At 33.8% G+C, this 14,940-nt stretch overlaps 1 protein-coding gene across 5 annotated transcripts in view; it reads right to left on the minus strand.

Moving 5' to 3' along the window:
* LOC110373926 (protein Fe65 homolog) overlaps window positions 1–14,940 on the minus strand; it is a 69,865-nt gene that overhangs the window by 24,230 nt on the left and 30,695 nt on the right. For 3 of the 5 annotated variants that reach the window (XM_064039595.1, XM_049841664.2, XM_049841667.2), the window contains one exon: window positions 4,114–4,252. In XM_064039595.1, the coding sequence (XP_063895665.1) occupies window positions 4,114–4,252 (139 nt within the window). Of the gene's footprint in view, window positions 1–4,113; window positions 4,253–13,907; window positions 14,037–14,940 lie in introns of all 5 variants that reach the window. The other 2 variants (XM_049841665.2, XM_049841666.2) reach the window with 1 other exon arrangement.

Here is a 14,940-nt window from a genome sequence, read left to right on the forward strand (position 1 = left end):
ATCATTTAGCTTCTAAATTTATATGTTCATATTCGTTTGCAATATATAAGTAGATGTAAAAAAAAAAACAGTTTAGACGATTAAACAAATTGTACATCATCCCTCGGGAATTCCTCATTTTCGGGGATTCATTATCGTATCATTTAGCTTCTAAATTTACATGTTTATATTCGTTTGTAATATATTACCTTGTTTTAAACGACACACAGCGCCATCTACAATCCATCCATCAAGCAAACAATATTTTTGTTTTCCCTCGGGAATATCTATTTTTTTCGGGATAAAAAGTACCCTATTATTTAATCCGGACTTTTAACTTTACGTCTGCAAAATTTCAAAGCAATCGGTTCAGTAGTTACGGCGTGAAAGCGGAACAAACAAACAAACAAACAAACAAACAAACTCACTTTCCGATTTATAATATTAGTAAGGAAGTAAGGATTATATTATAAATCCTCATGTAGGCCACAAATCTTCTTCATATAAAAGCTGTCACATCTGAAATCGCTATCGGCTTACAACTTGTACCACACAACAGCGCTATTATGTTCATTCAGAGCGGATGTTGCTCTGTTCGCCGCTCGCGTGTAAACGTGGGGCCACTAAGTCGGCGTTTTACTGAAATATTGCCTTTAAGTGTAAGGCACATAATTGGAACAAATGTCTACTTGATTTATAGTGTGTAATTGGTTTTTGAGTGGATTATGCTGTTGTCATTATTTTCAGTGTATTTATTAACTGAGGTAAAAATCCACACGGAAAATGTTTATCACAAATGTAAGAAGCTGCTGATATTTTTATTAAGATATCCTCTCAATTAAAATGTATAAAATATGCGAAGCCAAATAAATACTCTTTCCCAACCATGTAGAAGCCGGCTTCTAGTATAATCGGGTTCATCTGGGTACCAGTGTTTTACATGGAACGAGTACCTATCTAACTTCTTCAACCTAGTCACCCTGGTAAGACTCCATCTATTCATATTACCCATTTCATAAACCAATCACATATAAAACATTAAACAATTTCAGTAGAAAAAAAAACAGATCCAAAATAACACAAAAGCCCACTATCATTTGTACGGCCAACAGCCGAATGCATCGGATCGATGCAGCGGCTGCGCGGTGCGCCGGTCATTGCTCCCGGCGTGATGTAACGCACTGCACTATTGCATAGCTCCAGTCGGTGATGACACTAGGAGCTGTTGCTAAATGGCTATTATTGTGAGGAGTAGGGTAACTATTTACAATTAAAATTATTATTTAGTTCAGTATTTTGGTTTGAAGGATATTTTTTTCAAAAGTAAAATTGTTTTTTTTAAGTAAAATTGGATGCAACTCTGTCGCCTATTAATGGTGGCGTTTAGGTAGCGAAGTTGGTCAAGTACCTTACAAACGACACACATTATTTTTTATATCCTATTTGAGGTAAATAGTTCTCAGTTTTTTGAAAGTGATACTTATAAGTGTCACTTAGGATAAATAGTCTGAACGCATTTTTACACGCTTTTTATTAGCTTCACCTGTATGTTTGTAAGTTTGTAAGTTTGTAGGTTTGTATGTTTGTTTGTAACCGACTTCTTTGGGCGCGATTTTGACCCACTTTAAACAGCCAGATTTCGTTCAAACTTTGTAGATTTATTGAGGACCGATGACAATACACTAATTTGATAAAATTATTCCATTTTTAACCGACTTCCCAAAAAGGAGGAGGTTCTCAATTCGGCCGGTATGTTTACTTTTTTTCTATGTATGTACATCGATTACTCCGAGGTTTATAGACCGATTTACGTGATTCTTTTTTTGTTCGACGTGGAATTGCTGCCAGTTGGTCCCATAGTCATCAGGTCAGGATCTGATGATGGAAACCCTGAGAAATCGAGGGCAACCTTCGAAAGTTGTAGGCATACATAGGGTAAAAACTTGACACTCAGGTGTATGCCTAAAAACACTAATCAACAGTGAAGGTTTGGAGTTGACCTGATGCTGGAGACCAGAGAGGGTCGAGGGAACTCGACAACACAATGTGTAAAGTACCTCGTGTTTGGGCTCATATTATTTGTATTGACGAGACCTTTGCAACAGTGAAGGTTTGGATTTGACCTGATGATGGAGATCAGAGAAGGTCGAGGGAACTCGACAACTGAATATGTGAAATACCTCGTATTTGGGCTTATATTCTTTGTATTGATGAGAACTTTCCACTAATATGGATAGTGACAACTATTCGTATCACTAAAAAGCTGTAAATAAATGTTCAATTTTCAAAATATGATTTTTGTTAATTTATACAATTTTCATCTATAGTCGATAAGGTAAGAAAATTAATTAAAATTTTCTAGAATTTTTCTCTACAGTCGATAAGGCGGGACTCGATCTTAATTTTGTAGGTGTCGTTTTTTATTAATTATAATCATATACTAACAAGGCTATAATACCAAAAATAGTTGCCAAAATAAGGCGAAAAAATTTTTTCGGTCGTAAAGCACTCTCTGATGCTTCGCATCATGAGTCGTGCAATAGTTTAAAATTAAAAAGCTATTATAAATAATCCAAACTAAAAAGTGGAAAATAAATAATAGTTTAAAAAAACTAAAAAACACGCTTTTTATAGAAAACCGAACTAAAAAATAGAAAATAAATTTTAATGAATTTAAATTAAGAAAATAGTGTTAAAAATTTCAATGAATATAAATTAATAATAGTGTGAATAAAAAAAATATTTTATTAAAAAAAAAGCGTGGGGTGCTTTTGAAGGTATTATCGAAATGAAAATCACTCTACTCATATCTGTCAATATAATATTTATAACTATTGACACCATGCACCCCACGCTTTTTTTTTAATATATTTTTTTTTTTATTCACACTATTATTAAATTATATTCATTGAACTTTTTAACACTATTTTCTTAATTTAAATTCGTTAAAATTTATTTTCTATTTTTTAGTTCGGTTTTCTATAAAAAGCGTGTTTTTTAGTTTTTTTAAACTATTATTTATTTGCAGTAATTTGTTTCAACCGCATCCCGTAGAACTACTTTGCACACCTGCGTAAAAAGTAACCTTTCGCTTATGCACACACACCCACAACTCAGAATCCCTTGCTAAAAGCCACTAACATGTTCCGTTCACAAGTGACGTATGAAGTGGTACTTCTGCACCAATATATTCAGTGTGCCTACTCGAATGTTGAGCTAGGTTGGGAGTGTAGGGAATGAGTTATGTATGTCCATGGAGAACAAAATGACTAGCGGAGATGTCATAACGCGAAATCTCCTGAGAAAGTAGCGTGCTAAAAAGCGGGTGTTCGGGGGATGAGGAACATTATTAGCACCTTAGTCGCCTTTTTTAGAACCCGCCCATTTTTTACCAAAAAATCATGAGTATCCTTTGACAGATTGTTTTTGATTTGACAACAAACGCGATCGCCTCGTTAGTCTTAGTGACTGATCAAGCCTGTGGGTACGTTGTTTGGCCTACAAGAAGGCTCCTGGCCCACCTTCCTTATGGCATCTCCGCTATCTTTCCATTCTCCGTGGCAATGTATGATTGTTTGCAGTTGTTTTGATATAGTTATTGGCTCACGAGCTAAGTTTGATGGCTTCAAATCTGTATGCAATCCTGTTTCTATTTTGAGTTCGTCTGGCGAAGTTTGGAGTTATGAAATCGGGTTTATTGTTGAATTGATGTTTTGGAATGTGATGAGATTGAACTGGTTAGTCTGAATTCAATAATAACGTAAGTACGCTTTTCTAAAAGAGAGCAGAGAGTTATGTTCTTTGTTATGAAGAGTTTAGCTATCTCACAGGAGAATTAGATTTATGTCGAGATCGAAAGATAGCTTTTCCGCCAATTGCTGAAACGATTTGGGTATTATGCAAAAAGAAGTATGTTGAAAGCATAGGTACTGCGCCGATCACAAATAAAATTGGGTTAAGGGCGGTAGGATGATGATGATGACAGAGCACGGAAAATTAAAATCTCATTTTAGTATTGATTTCCCAATCGTTGATTGAATTTTCGATCAGTTTTTCGTACTATTCCAAATATTTTCTCCATGCCAAGTTTTTCTAAAAGGGACACATTTTTTCCTAATGCTAAAACTGACTCACCTCCTATTATCCAGGTAGCTGTCGTACTCATCGGGGGTGTTCTTATCGTCATGCATGTAGAGGTCGCTGTAGATGGCTGACTCCAGCCGGGACGGGTCCAAGTGGTAGTTGGGGTTCTCATATGAGAGCAGACCATTCTCTGTGAACAAGGAAAACGATGTTAGATTTTGGTAACAATTTAGCGTCGAATATGACGGTAGGTAGGCTTTTATATAGTCCACTGCAGAACACTTATCGTCGGGCTAAGGGATTGTTCGAAAGAGTTACCGCGGCCCTGGTACATAAAAGGCCTATGACGGAACACGACGGTTTTTAGTCAGTAAGAGTCTGACACTCAATCACCGCTGCTAACGCACAGTGGGAGGGATCATTTGATGATTTTAGCCATCGATAAAAAAAAGTAGGACACATATCATACAGAAAAATAATAAAAAGAATGACCATTAAGGGTTCTTCAAAAACTGGCTTCGATAGCTCGAAACACGATAAATAACTCGATTTATGGATTATCTAACACTGAAGATTCAATTGATATTAGATACCTCCATACACCTCTCCATTTCGACAAATTAGAAGCTTTAAGATACAAATTACTTCAATCCCTTTGATATTGGACAAGACATTGTCTCCTAATCGAAAGATCCTATCAGGATGAAACGACACGTTGTCTGTCTAGCTTTTCTAGCTTTATTTTCTAGACTTTAGATAGCAAAGATGTCTGCACTAAGCTTAACTAAGACGTCTCAAAAAACCGCATGACTTGCACTTTTCATTTACTTTAAAATATTACAAAGTTTAGAATACAATAACACTATAGCTATTGATATTTTGTGCAGATTCATATAAGAAGTGGTTATTCTTTATGAAATTCTTCATTGAGTTTTTTAGTCACGGAAAAACGTAAGAACAGAAATTGATCTTTAATTATTCGCAGAAATCTGCTCATATCCAAAATAGGTGCACTAATGGACGCAATACCCGAGGGGGCAAATTTCTTATTTCAAAGGAGCTTACTAAACTTTTTTCTAAACACACCAATTCTACACTCAATTCTTGATTACCATTCCATATGTATCCGAAAATACTTTCAGACAAACAATTTTGCTCTAGTTTTCTTCAGCACTTAGCTGGCCTCATCGTAACAGGAGCCGAAGCCGTAATAATAGCTGACTGTTACCCCCCCTCCTTCACCACCCACTACTCACCCCCACTACATCAACATGTGTCAGTCTAGTGCGATGTAATTGCTGTCATCATGACTGTATTATTTATGTATGTAGGTAGTTAATGAGGAGGAGAGGGAATCAATATGTTGGTAATGTAAAGTAACTATAATTGTTTTGGGGGGGTCGATTTTTTGATCATCTGCTGAGTTCTATGTGAGGAATAAATATGGCGATTTGATATAAAAAATGTCAAAGCGTCTAACATATTCTATGGATAAAACTTATCTGGCGATCGAAAAATCGACCCTTAATGTAATAAGATTATTTTTCTGAAGAGGTATATAAATCTTTGCTTATAATAATTTGATAGTAAATTTTATGATAATTGAAATCTTAAGTTGTGGCCAACAAGTAATTAATAATTATTTAGGTATTAATTAAGTATACAAAGTATATGATGTATAATGCATTTGATTTGGTTTATCCCATTCTGACTTTCATTGTGGTCTATGGTGGCGTAAGTAATTGTCAAAAAATATGTAGTATAGTCAACTGTAACAAACCACACGACAAATAAATCCGATCGCTTATTTAAAACACAAACCATTATCATACCGTTTAAAAGTAAATTTATAGTCAAAACGAAAGCTCCTCAAAGCTATCTAAAAGAGGCATTTAAGGTGCCTAAATTGATTCCAAAAGCGACCTACAAAAGCCTTGATCCTTTGCGATCTAGATTCTAACTTAGGTTAAAGTCTGACCTATTTAGCCTAGTTGAATCTTGGAAACTATTAGCGAAACTAAACGTTTTATGTAACGAGAGTGTTACGGGAATCTTTAGTAAAGTTCGAGGAGTGTTATCTGAAAGTAAACTTTGGTAATTTCAGTGTTGTAGTACTTTAATTTTATACGGTCTTGTGCCTTAAGATTGTCGACGTAGAGAAATTTACAGAATAATTGCCGCGCTAGGCCTGAAGCGTACCTACATACATCATCTGCTCAGCCTTTTCTGAACTAGGTTGGATTCTGAAGTCTGAACGAATGCAGATGAGTAGCAGTGTTTTAGGTGTAGCTACTGTCTATCTGACCTTTTCAACTCTAATACCCCCTGGTAAGCATTCCGTATACATATACATACGGAACCATACTAAATAAAAAAGCTGTTTAATTAAATACGCTGTATGTTGATACTAGCATATATATATACAATTCTAGTGTAGTGGTGTGACTGTATTATCTACCACGCTACAAAGCTGAAATTCATCTACCTCTCGTACAGCTAACTGGATTACTAAAGCGTCATAACAGACTGAGGTTTAATCCCAAAAACAGAACGTAATAATAACTTTGATGGCACTAGTTGCAATCCCACAATCACACTAAAAGCACACTGCAGACTAAAAGTCAGCCTGCAGTTGACCCGATGATTAGCAAATTTTTTTTTTTTTTAAATCTTGATGCCAATCAAAGTTTTCAATCGGTCTAATACCGACTAAACACCTGATCTATGTAATGTGCGTACTACCAATCTTCATACTGATTTATGAGCCCAAACAAACAGTCAACCGACTAAAAGTCTGCCGCACAAAACACACTATAAAATCCTTACTAACCCTATTAAAATCCGCATCTATCCCATTAACACGCACCGCTTGGCAAGTATCCCATCCCCGGCTTATCCCCGCTACATCCCGTTATGGGGGATAGCTATCCCTGAACAAGTTCTAATAGTCATTGAGGATAACCCTTGTTGCATGTTACAGGACATTATGGTCTAATAGTTACATGGGGATATCGGGTCATTGGTGTGTGGTCCAAGTTATTAGAAATGGATAGATAGAAATACAAGGTACAAGTTGTAAGTAAGTGAAAAAGTTTTTTTAGATTATTTGAAGTTGTATTTGTTAAGTGAAATATGGTGATTTGCTACTTTGCTTTGGTTAATCTAATGGCAATAAGAAACCTATTTAAAACTCTACGCTTTTTTTATTATTTTTTATAAATATTTTTGTTTTCATAAAGAACCTTATGAATATAATTTTGCTATAATATAAATAAACCATGGCAAGTTAGCGCCGCCGTTAGAGCCTTTTATATTATAATACTGTTGACTCTTTTTATTCATGAAAGCATTTACTAAACAAAAACAAAGCTAAAGCTTTTAATCAATATTGTTTTATAGCATTTAATTGGCAAGACAAAACATATTATACTCAATATTGCATATTGCAGTTATACCTATTACATAGTGAACCACCCACACTAAAATTATATAACCGTGAAAATCGATTACACGTAAGTAAATAAAGATTCGCGATGCGTGTTTTATATTAATACGTAATACAGGAAGAGTATTGAGGAAAGTATTGAGTGAATATTTGATTGAGAACATTTCGGGTCGTTGACGCCGACATCGACTGGGTGAGTGGGGTGGGTTGGCGAAATACTGCAATTTATTTGCTTGTTTTTATTTGTGTTTCATATTTTGTCTTTGGTCTGAGTTTTCTCTATTATATTGGTATTTTATAGCTTTCTATGTCTTAAGTCACTCCACGTTATTTTCTGATTCTTGGACGATAAAATAAACGGAACAAAGTTTTAAACGGGCCAAGTGCGAGTTGGGTTTGCGCGCGACGTGTTTCGAACCACCTAAAATACTTATTAGGACCTAGTTTTCAGAATTTGTTGTTATAGCGGCAACAGAAATGCATCATCCGTGAAGATTTCAGCTGTCAAGCTCATCATGGTACATGAGATACAGTCAAGAGACAGACGGACAACGAAGCCTTCGTAATGGGATCCTGTTTTACCCCTTGGCTACGGAACCCTAAAGAAAGTTTTGGCGCAAACAGACAAAAAATCTTATTCATTATCAATTAATATTAAGAACAGAAGCTTCTTTTACATAATTTCACCTCCCTAAGGTGAATTAAATAAATCAGAATATATGTAAAGTGTCTCCAATGAGTGCCACTATGACTTACGCTTGGAGAGAATTTCATGGTGATCTGAACACCCTCGGTATGGGGTGGGCGGTAAACCGTGTAGGAAGTCGAGTTGTTAGTATCTAATAAATTATTTTAATTGTTTTTATGGTGTTGTTTTTATTAGTAACGTTCGTCATTTATTTTATTTTAAATTTTTGTTTGTTCATGTTTTGACAAATATATTGCTGAATAAAATATGCATCATTATTTTTTTCACGAGATTGATAAGGTCAATAAATGATAATCAGTTTTAATGAAAAACATATTGATTTCCAAATTAACGTGCTACTTGCAAAAATATCTATTCCCGAGTATTTCAGTCGTTTTCATTCCAGGCGAAAGTCCTTAGTTATTTTAAAATTAAAGGTATATTTCTCATAACTTACACCACAAAAATAAAGGCGCACACCCACTAACGTAACGGTCGCGCCCGCTTCCGGCGCACAATGGCGCTACTGCATAATTGATACATTTCGGTAATACCACTGTTGTTCTCAAATAATACCGATGTCCTGAATGAAAAGCCTTTGCTGTGGGAAACTAGAACAGAATAGATCTGTTGACCTGGAAATGGGAATTTTGACTTCGCAATGGGAATGGGAAAAGGGGTGTGGTTAAATACCTAAACGTTCTTGTGCAATATTGTTGCTGAAATGTTCCTATTGTCACATTTTAAAATGGCGTTTATTTCAGTGTAGTTAAAATGTCATGGACGTCCAACTGATGTCGTTGAAGAATGATAGTGATAAAAATAGTTGCAAATTGCCTCATCAAATCGGTTTTTTCGTATAGATAGAATTGATAAAGAGATATGTATTTTATTGATCTCTTAGTGCATTTACCTTTGACATTATAAATAATTATATTAGAAGCTAGTCACACCTGTGCGTGTTTTGCTATATATTATATAAATAAGATAATTAACAAAAAATGCCATTAAGATAGAAAAGATCCTGGAAACAGAATTAAGTATATATGATTTTGAGAAGTTCGGATTGGACATTAATTGAAGCGTATGAATTAATCTGTGTTTAAGACAACCTCAACTCATTTGAGCAACCTGATACCCTTTGCCTAGATTGATAGTCAGACTTTCTGACTTCTGATTACCAGAATCGACTGTCAAAGAACTATAAATGACATTCGGCATCCACAAAGTTCAACTTCTCAAACCAAAAATACTGAAATCATAAATAAAAAAATAAACCAAAACGACTAACTGTACCTGTAAATGTATGTGCAATTGTGTAGTAGTGATAGTTTATATTATTTTATGTATTAGTTTATAAATATTGTTATGTCTGATGTACACATGTGTTGTGTATTTTCTATGGGCCTTAGTTGCCTGAAACAAATGAATTAAATAAATAATAGTTATTTATTTATCACGAAAAATACACATTGTATTCAATACATAACAAAGTTAATATAATACCTATTACCTACACATAGCATTCTTCATAACTACCAAACCAATGCATTTCATGAACAAACAAAGGTTCGTGCAGCCAGCCATTACGGTGAGCTATGGTGAAAGAATGTGACATTTAATGTCTCACCAGCCCTGAGCTTTGAACTTGTATGAATCATGGTGCATAACGGTGGTTAGAGATGGGGTCAGCAGGGCTGGCCTGTTTAAAGGTTAGTGGTTTGCAGTGGTAGTATTGGACGAGTGAATTCTTAATATTGGAGTGTATTGGGAGGAGTATCTTGTCTTTGGAGCTCTAAATGATAATTAGGTACATAACAGGTGTATTTTTGCTACTGTTTCAGAATTGATTCATCAATATAATGTCAAGGGAATTGAGCATCCTTTGTCTTTTTATCATGTGAATGGTTTCGATAAGCATCTGATGAAAGTATAACTGATGAGTAGGTATAACGTCAAAAAATGTGTATAAATGTGTTCAGCAAGACTTATAAAATAAGCTAGGCTTTAATCTTTAAAACTTCTTGAAAAAATAGAGCAAAAAGCATCATCTACTCACAGAAAATAACCCCGAATTTTCGCAGACTATGTCAACACAAAAAAAAACTACATAATAATATTCTCGCAAACACGAAAACGCCCCATGATTGGTAAATATCAATCGTCTATACTATTGAAAGAGTAAATAATTCACATACTCGCCTGAAGACGGCGGCCCGTATTGATTTTCAGGCGACCTTGAGACAGCCAGAGTGTACGCTTTTAAAACTTCAAGAAAATCTAATTGTACTGACTGACAGGCTTTTATTATGAATAGTGTCACAGCGATGGGAAAATGTGTTGGGAATTATGTAGTGTATGAATGCCTTTACTTTATTATTTGGGGCATTTAAGTAAAAAATATTTTTGTATTTGTACTTAGTGTATTTTTTATTTACTTTAGCAGTTGTAAGTTTTGTCTAGATCCTTTAATTTATATTTGAAATAGAATGAAAAAGATTAATTAGTTCTTTAGAGACTGATTGGGTCGCTCTTGACTTATATTCATAAAGAAAAAAACTTAGTACTCAAAAGATTGAATCCATTTTAATGAAATAATTGACTAAATAACATTTAATAAGAAAATTACTGACCACCAAACAGAAACACAAATCAACTTCAAATCCGCTATTAAATCTATTAAATCGAATGTTCCAGAGTTTCAATTTGAAATAACATAAAATTGTTCTTAATCTAATTGGTTTTGGCCTATTCATCTTATTCAATAGGATAATGATAGCCCAATTACTGAAGTTTTGTAATAACCTACGAAATTGTGAATTAAAATAATTGCTGATCATTTAAATTGATTGAGTAGTGGAATAAATTGGGATTTTGAAGCAAGGACTTAAAAAATTCAGGCAATTACGAAAATAATATAAGCTGTATTTTACTAAGAAATAAAACGTTTTATCAATATACCTAAACATTATTTATGTCTGACAAATAGCATGCCGAAAACCTCGTCAAAATTGGTTCATCTAAACGTGAGATGATAGTGCAACATACAATTCAAACACAGCAGCATAGGTACATACAATTCAAACTGAGAACGTCTTTTTTTTAAGGCGGTTAAAAACAGTACATAAATATATTGATAAAATTGGGTTAAACCATACGTCATGAAACCTTTTAATAAAATTAATTCCTACCTACCGATATTACCCGGAAAATATATTCAATTTTCAATCTCCGAAACAAATTGACAAAGCACTTATGGCTCGAATCGATACCTACCGAGAACTTCAAGCCATACTCTACGTAATCGATCGGTACTCCAGCACCATCGAGAAATCGAGTAAAACCTATCAATATTCGATGAATCGGCCAACGCGAAAGAGCATGAAGTCATAAAGTACCTCTTAAAAACCAATCTGTTTCAACGAGCGGCCATTTTGAAGAATTACGCGGCAAAATTGACAGCTAACGTCATTTTGACACTTACATTTGAATTTCGAAAGCAGATTGTTTGTCATCGGCGTAGTGTAATGAGGTAATAACACGATAATTTGTCTGTGGTCATCGAAGTAAATAAAGTTATGTAATTGGTTTACCAATAACCATGCTTAGTAAGTTTTATTTGTTGTTAACTTAACGATAAACTCGTTGACACGCAAAATTAATATCAAATGCACATACTTGAGATTTAACATGCACTTAAAAAACATTACATTATTTTGTTTAATTATTTATATTATTTAATAAATTCGTATGTAATTATTTTCGTAATACTATTAATCCTTGGTACTCATAAGTAGGTCAGTATCACCAAAATATGAATTCCACTAGTCCAAGAAGGTTCAATGTATGACGTTTCATACATTTATCTCATACATAAAATCCAATATAATGAGTAAGAGGAAACACAGACAGAATTGCTTTTATATTGTATGAATAAGCCAATCTCTTATAATGAGTCTGATTGTGGCCTTAGAATCAGTTCAGTGAATCATTCCGTGAAATTATGAGATAAGGCCAAATGGAATATTTTTGGTTTCAAAACGATGGATTTAGGAAGAAGAGATAGGAAATTTAAATTTTCAAGGGTTTTCAATATTGTCACGGGAAACACGTTTTTTTTTCTAAAATATGGTGCGATAATGGCTCGTATAATATCAGCTTCTTTGACTACCAAAGAAAATTGAACCAAAATTGGCTGAGTCGTTTTGGAGATTCCTTAAAGCAAACGGACGAACGCATTTTTTATCTGTATTAGGTTTATTTAGGTACCTACTGTGGAAATACGTGATAGTCCATTGTGATTTTTTTTAATGAAAAAAAAACATTATAATTTTATTTCTTACTTTTATATTTGAAAAAACAATATATTCAATTAAATAGATCTATGTCCAGCACTGGGATTAAGGTTCTAATCTAGCTGAAAGTGCGTAGAATTTATTTAACTTACCCGAGAGATTTCAATTTACTTTTTCATTAAGTTAAATCTATTTTAGTGTTGTTCGTTCGTTTATTTTTAATTAAGCAATTTATAAATCGTTTTTCGATCCCATATGATACATATTGTACCTACTAAAAAAAAATAAGCGTGTTAAAAATCGGTCTACTTACATACTACCTACATAATAAAAAAATCCGACTATTGTAAAATATCTATTATATAAATAATAAAAAAAACAACAAGTTATTGATCAAAAAACCTTGCAATTTTTTACAAATATTATTTATATCTAACAAAATACATCACAAAATCAACTTCAATATTATGCCTAAAACATTTTCCTAAGTCTGAAAAATACGATGCTGAAAATCGCATCAAAATCGGTTCAGCCAAACGTGAGATTATCGCAAAGACCGTACAGGTCAAACAGAGAAGCTCCTTTTTTGAAGTCGGAAATAAAAAACAGTACAAACTAAAATAAACATAATCGTAACTTCTAACCTCCACGCTTGTACTAAATCTACACACAATGTAAATAACCCTATATATAGACAGTTGACACTGACATAACAGAATAAATATTACGCTAACTTGTAATACTTAACACTTTCTAGATAGAAAAGATCAATATGAACGTCTTGAAAGCTGAAGTAACACTTTCGTCTTACATTGTATTTGAAAACTGACTATTTACTTACTTATAGGCCATAGATTATATTTACACACTCGTACGAGTATGTTCAAATTACCTTAGAAAGGTGAAAATTGAGAAAATATGGCCAGTGAACATTTTTATTTGGCATCTTGCAGAATATTTTGCTAAAGCAATTGTTAAGTCGGGAACAATGCATTTTATTATGGCGTTGAAGAACTTCATAGAAAACGGCGTCTAGACACCTTAAAAAGCAGTCTTTTTTATTGGTACTGTCCCACTGCTCCACTGCTGGCCAAAGATCTCTTCTCAGAACATATAAGCCATTTTTTTCATTAATAAAAACGGATTCTCGCACGAAGGGTTCCGTACCATTATTTATAAAACGAACACAACATTTAACCTAGTTTTTAATTCTAGTTTTCACTATTTGTTGTTATAGCGGCAACAAACATACATCATCTGTGAAAATTTCAGCTCTCTAAATATAAGTTCACGAGATACAGCCTGGTGACAGATGGACGGACGGACGGACAGAGGAACGAAAACAATAGGGTCCCGTTTTACCCTTTGGGTACGGAACCCTCAAAAAGTGCACAAAAACAAATGTAGGTATACTCACTTCCCCGTTTATGAAGTCCCATGGTTCCTAATTCACTTGTAACAGACAAACGGACACATCACTGACTTTCTTTCACTTTCGATCCATCACTATTCTGTATTCGTACTCAGTACACCAGTGAGAGTTAAGCTGCAAAAACACAGGATAAATTATGACGTAAATTTACGAGACAAGAGTAAATTACACGTAATTTTACTCTTGTAGAATTTAAGTAAAATTACGAGGTTTACATATTGAGATGTTTGCACAAGTTTTTAGTATGTAACGGCGTAGGATACCTAAGAAAGAATAAATTAGGTTTCAACGTGAATAAGTTACTAAATATTTCTTTAAGTTTAAGTAGGTTCTGACATTACACAATACGTAGTAAAAGTTTTGTCAAGAAAAAAATTACATAAAAACCCTTTCACAGTTCACAGATATTTTAAAATGGAAAATACGTAGGTATTAGTAACCTTTTCAATAACCTACGTAGTCGAACGCCGACGCAACATAAGAAAAACATGTTAAAGTAACATAAAAGAACAGACGTTTAGTGACGTAATTACTTCGGAATATTGTTCGTTGTCATTTTCTTTGACGCAAAGTCATATCTGTAACATTTCATCGACATATTAGTTGGTTATTTTTAAATGGAAAATATCAATGTAATGTACTGTAGTTAATGATGGTATTTTGTGGTGGTTTTGACGTTCTAAATATAGTAAATAAATAATGTAATGGTATTTTAGGTTATTTTTGTACACTAATATAAAACATTTTTTAGTTTGTTTGTACTTTAAAAGCTCCGCAACTACTGAACCGATCCGACCGGGAAGCGGATAAAACTGAAGGAAAACAGCGAGTGTTGTAAATTTTAAATACTTTCGGACTTTAATATCGGGATTCTCGGAAGCTTCATTTTATTTTTATAGCCCATGTAATTATAAAAAAAAACATCGTATATTGCGATGGCTTACATCATCCAACATTTCCCACGTTTTCACTTAACACACAAAAATTCACACAGTTTATAAAAAAAAAAAACAATTGC

This window comes from Helicoverpa armigera, chromosome 19, assembly GCF_030705265.1.
Source record: "Helicoverpa armigera isolate CAAS_96S chromosome 19, ASM3070526v1, whole genome shotgun sequence".
In the NCBI taxonomy this organism is placed as follows: Eukaryota; Metazoa; Arthropoda; class Insecta; order Lepidoptera; family Noctuidae; genus Helicoverpa; species Helicoverpa armigera.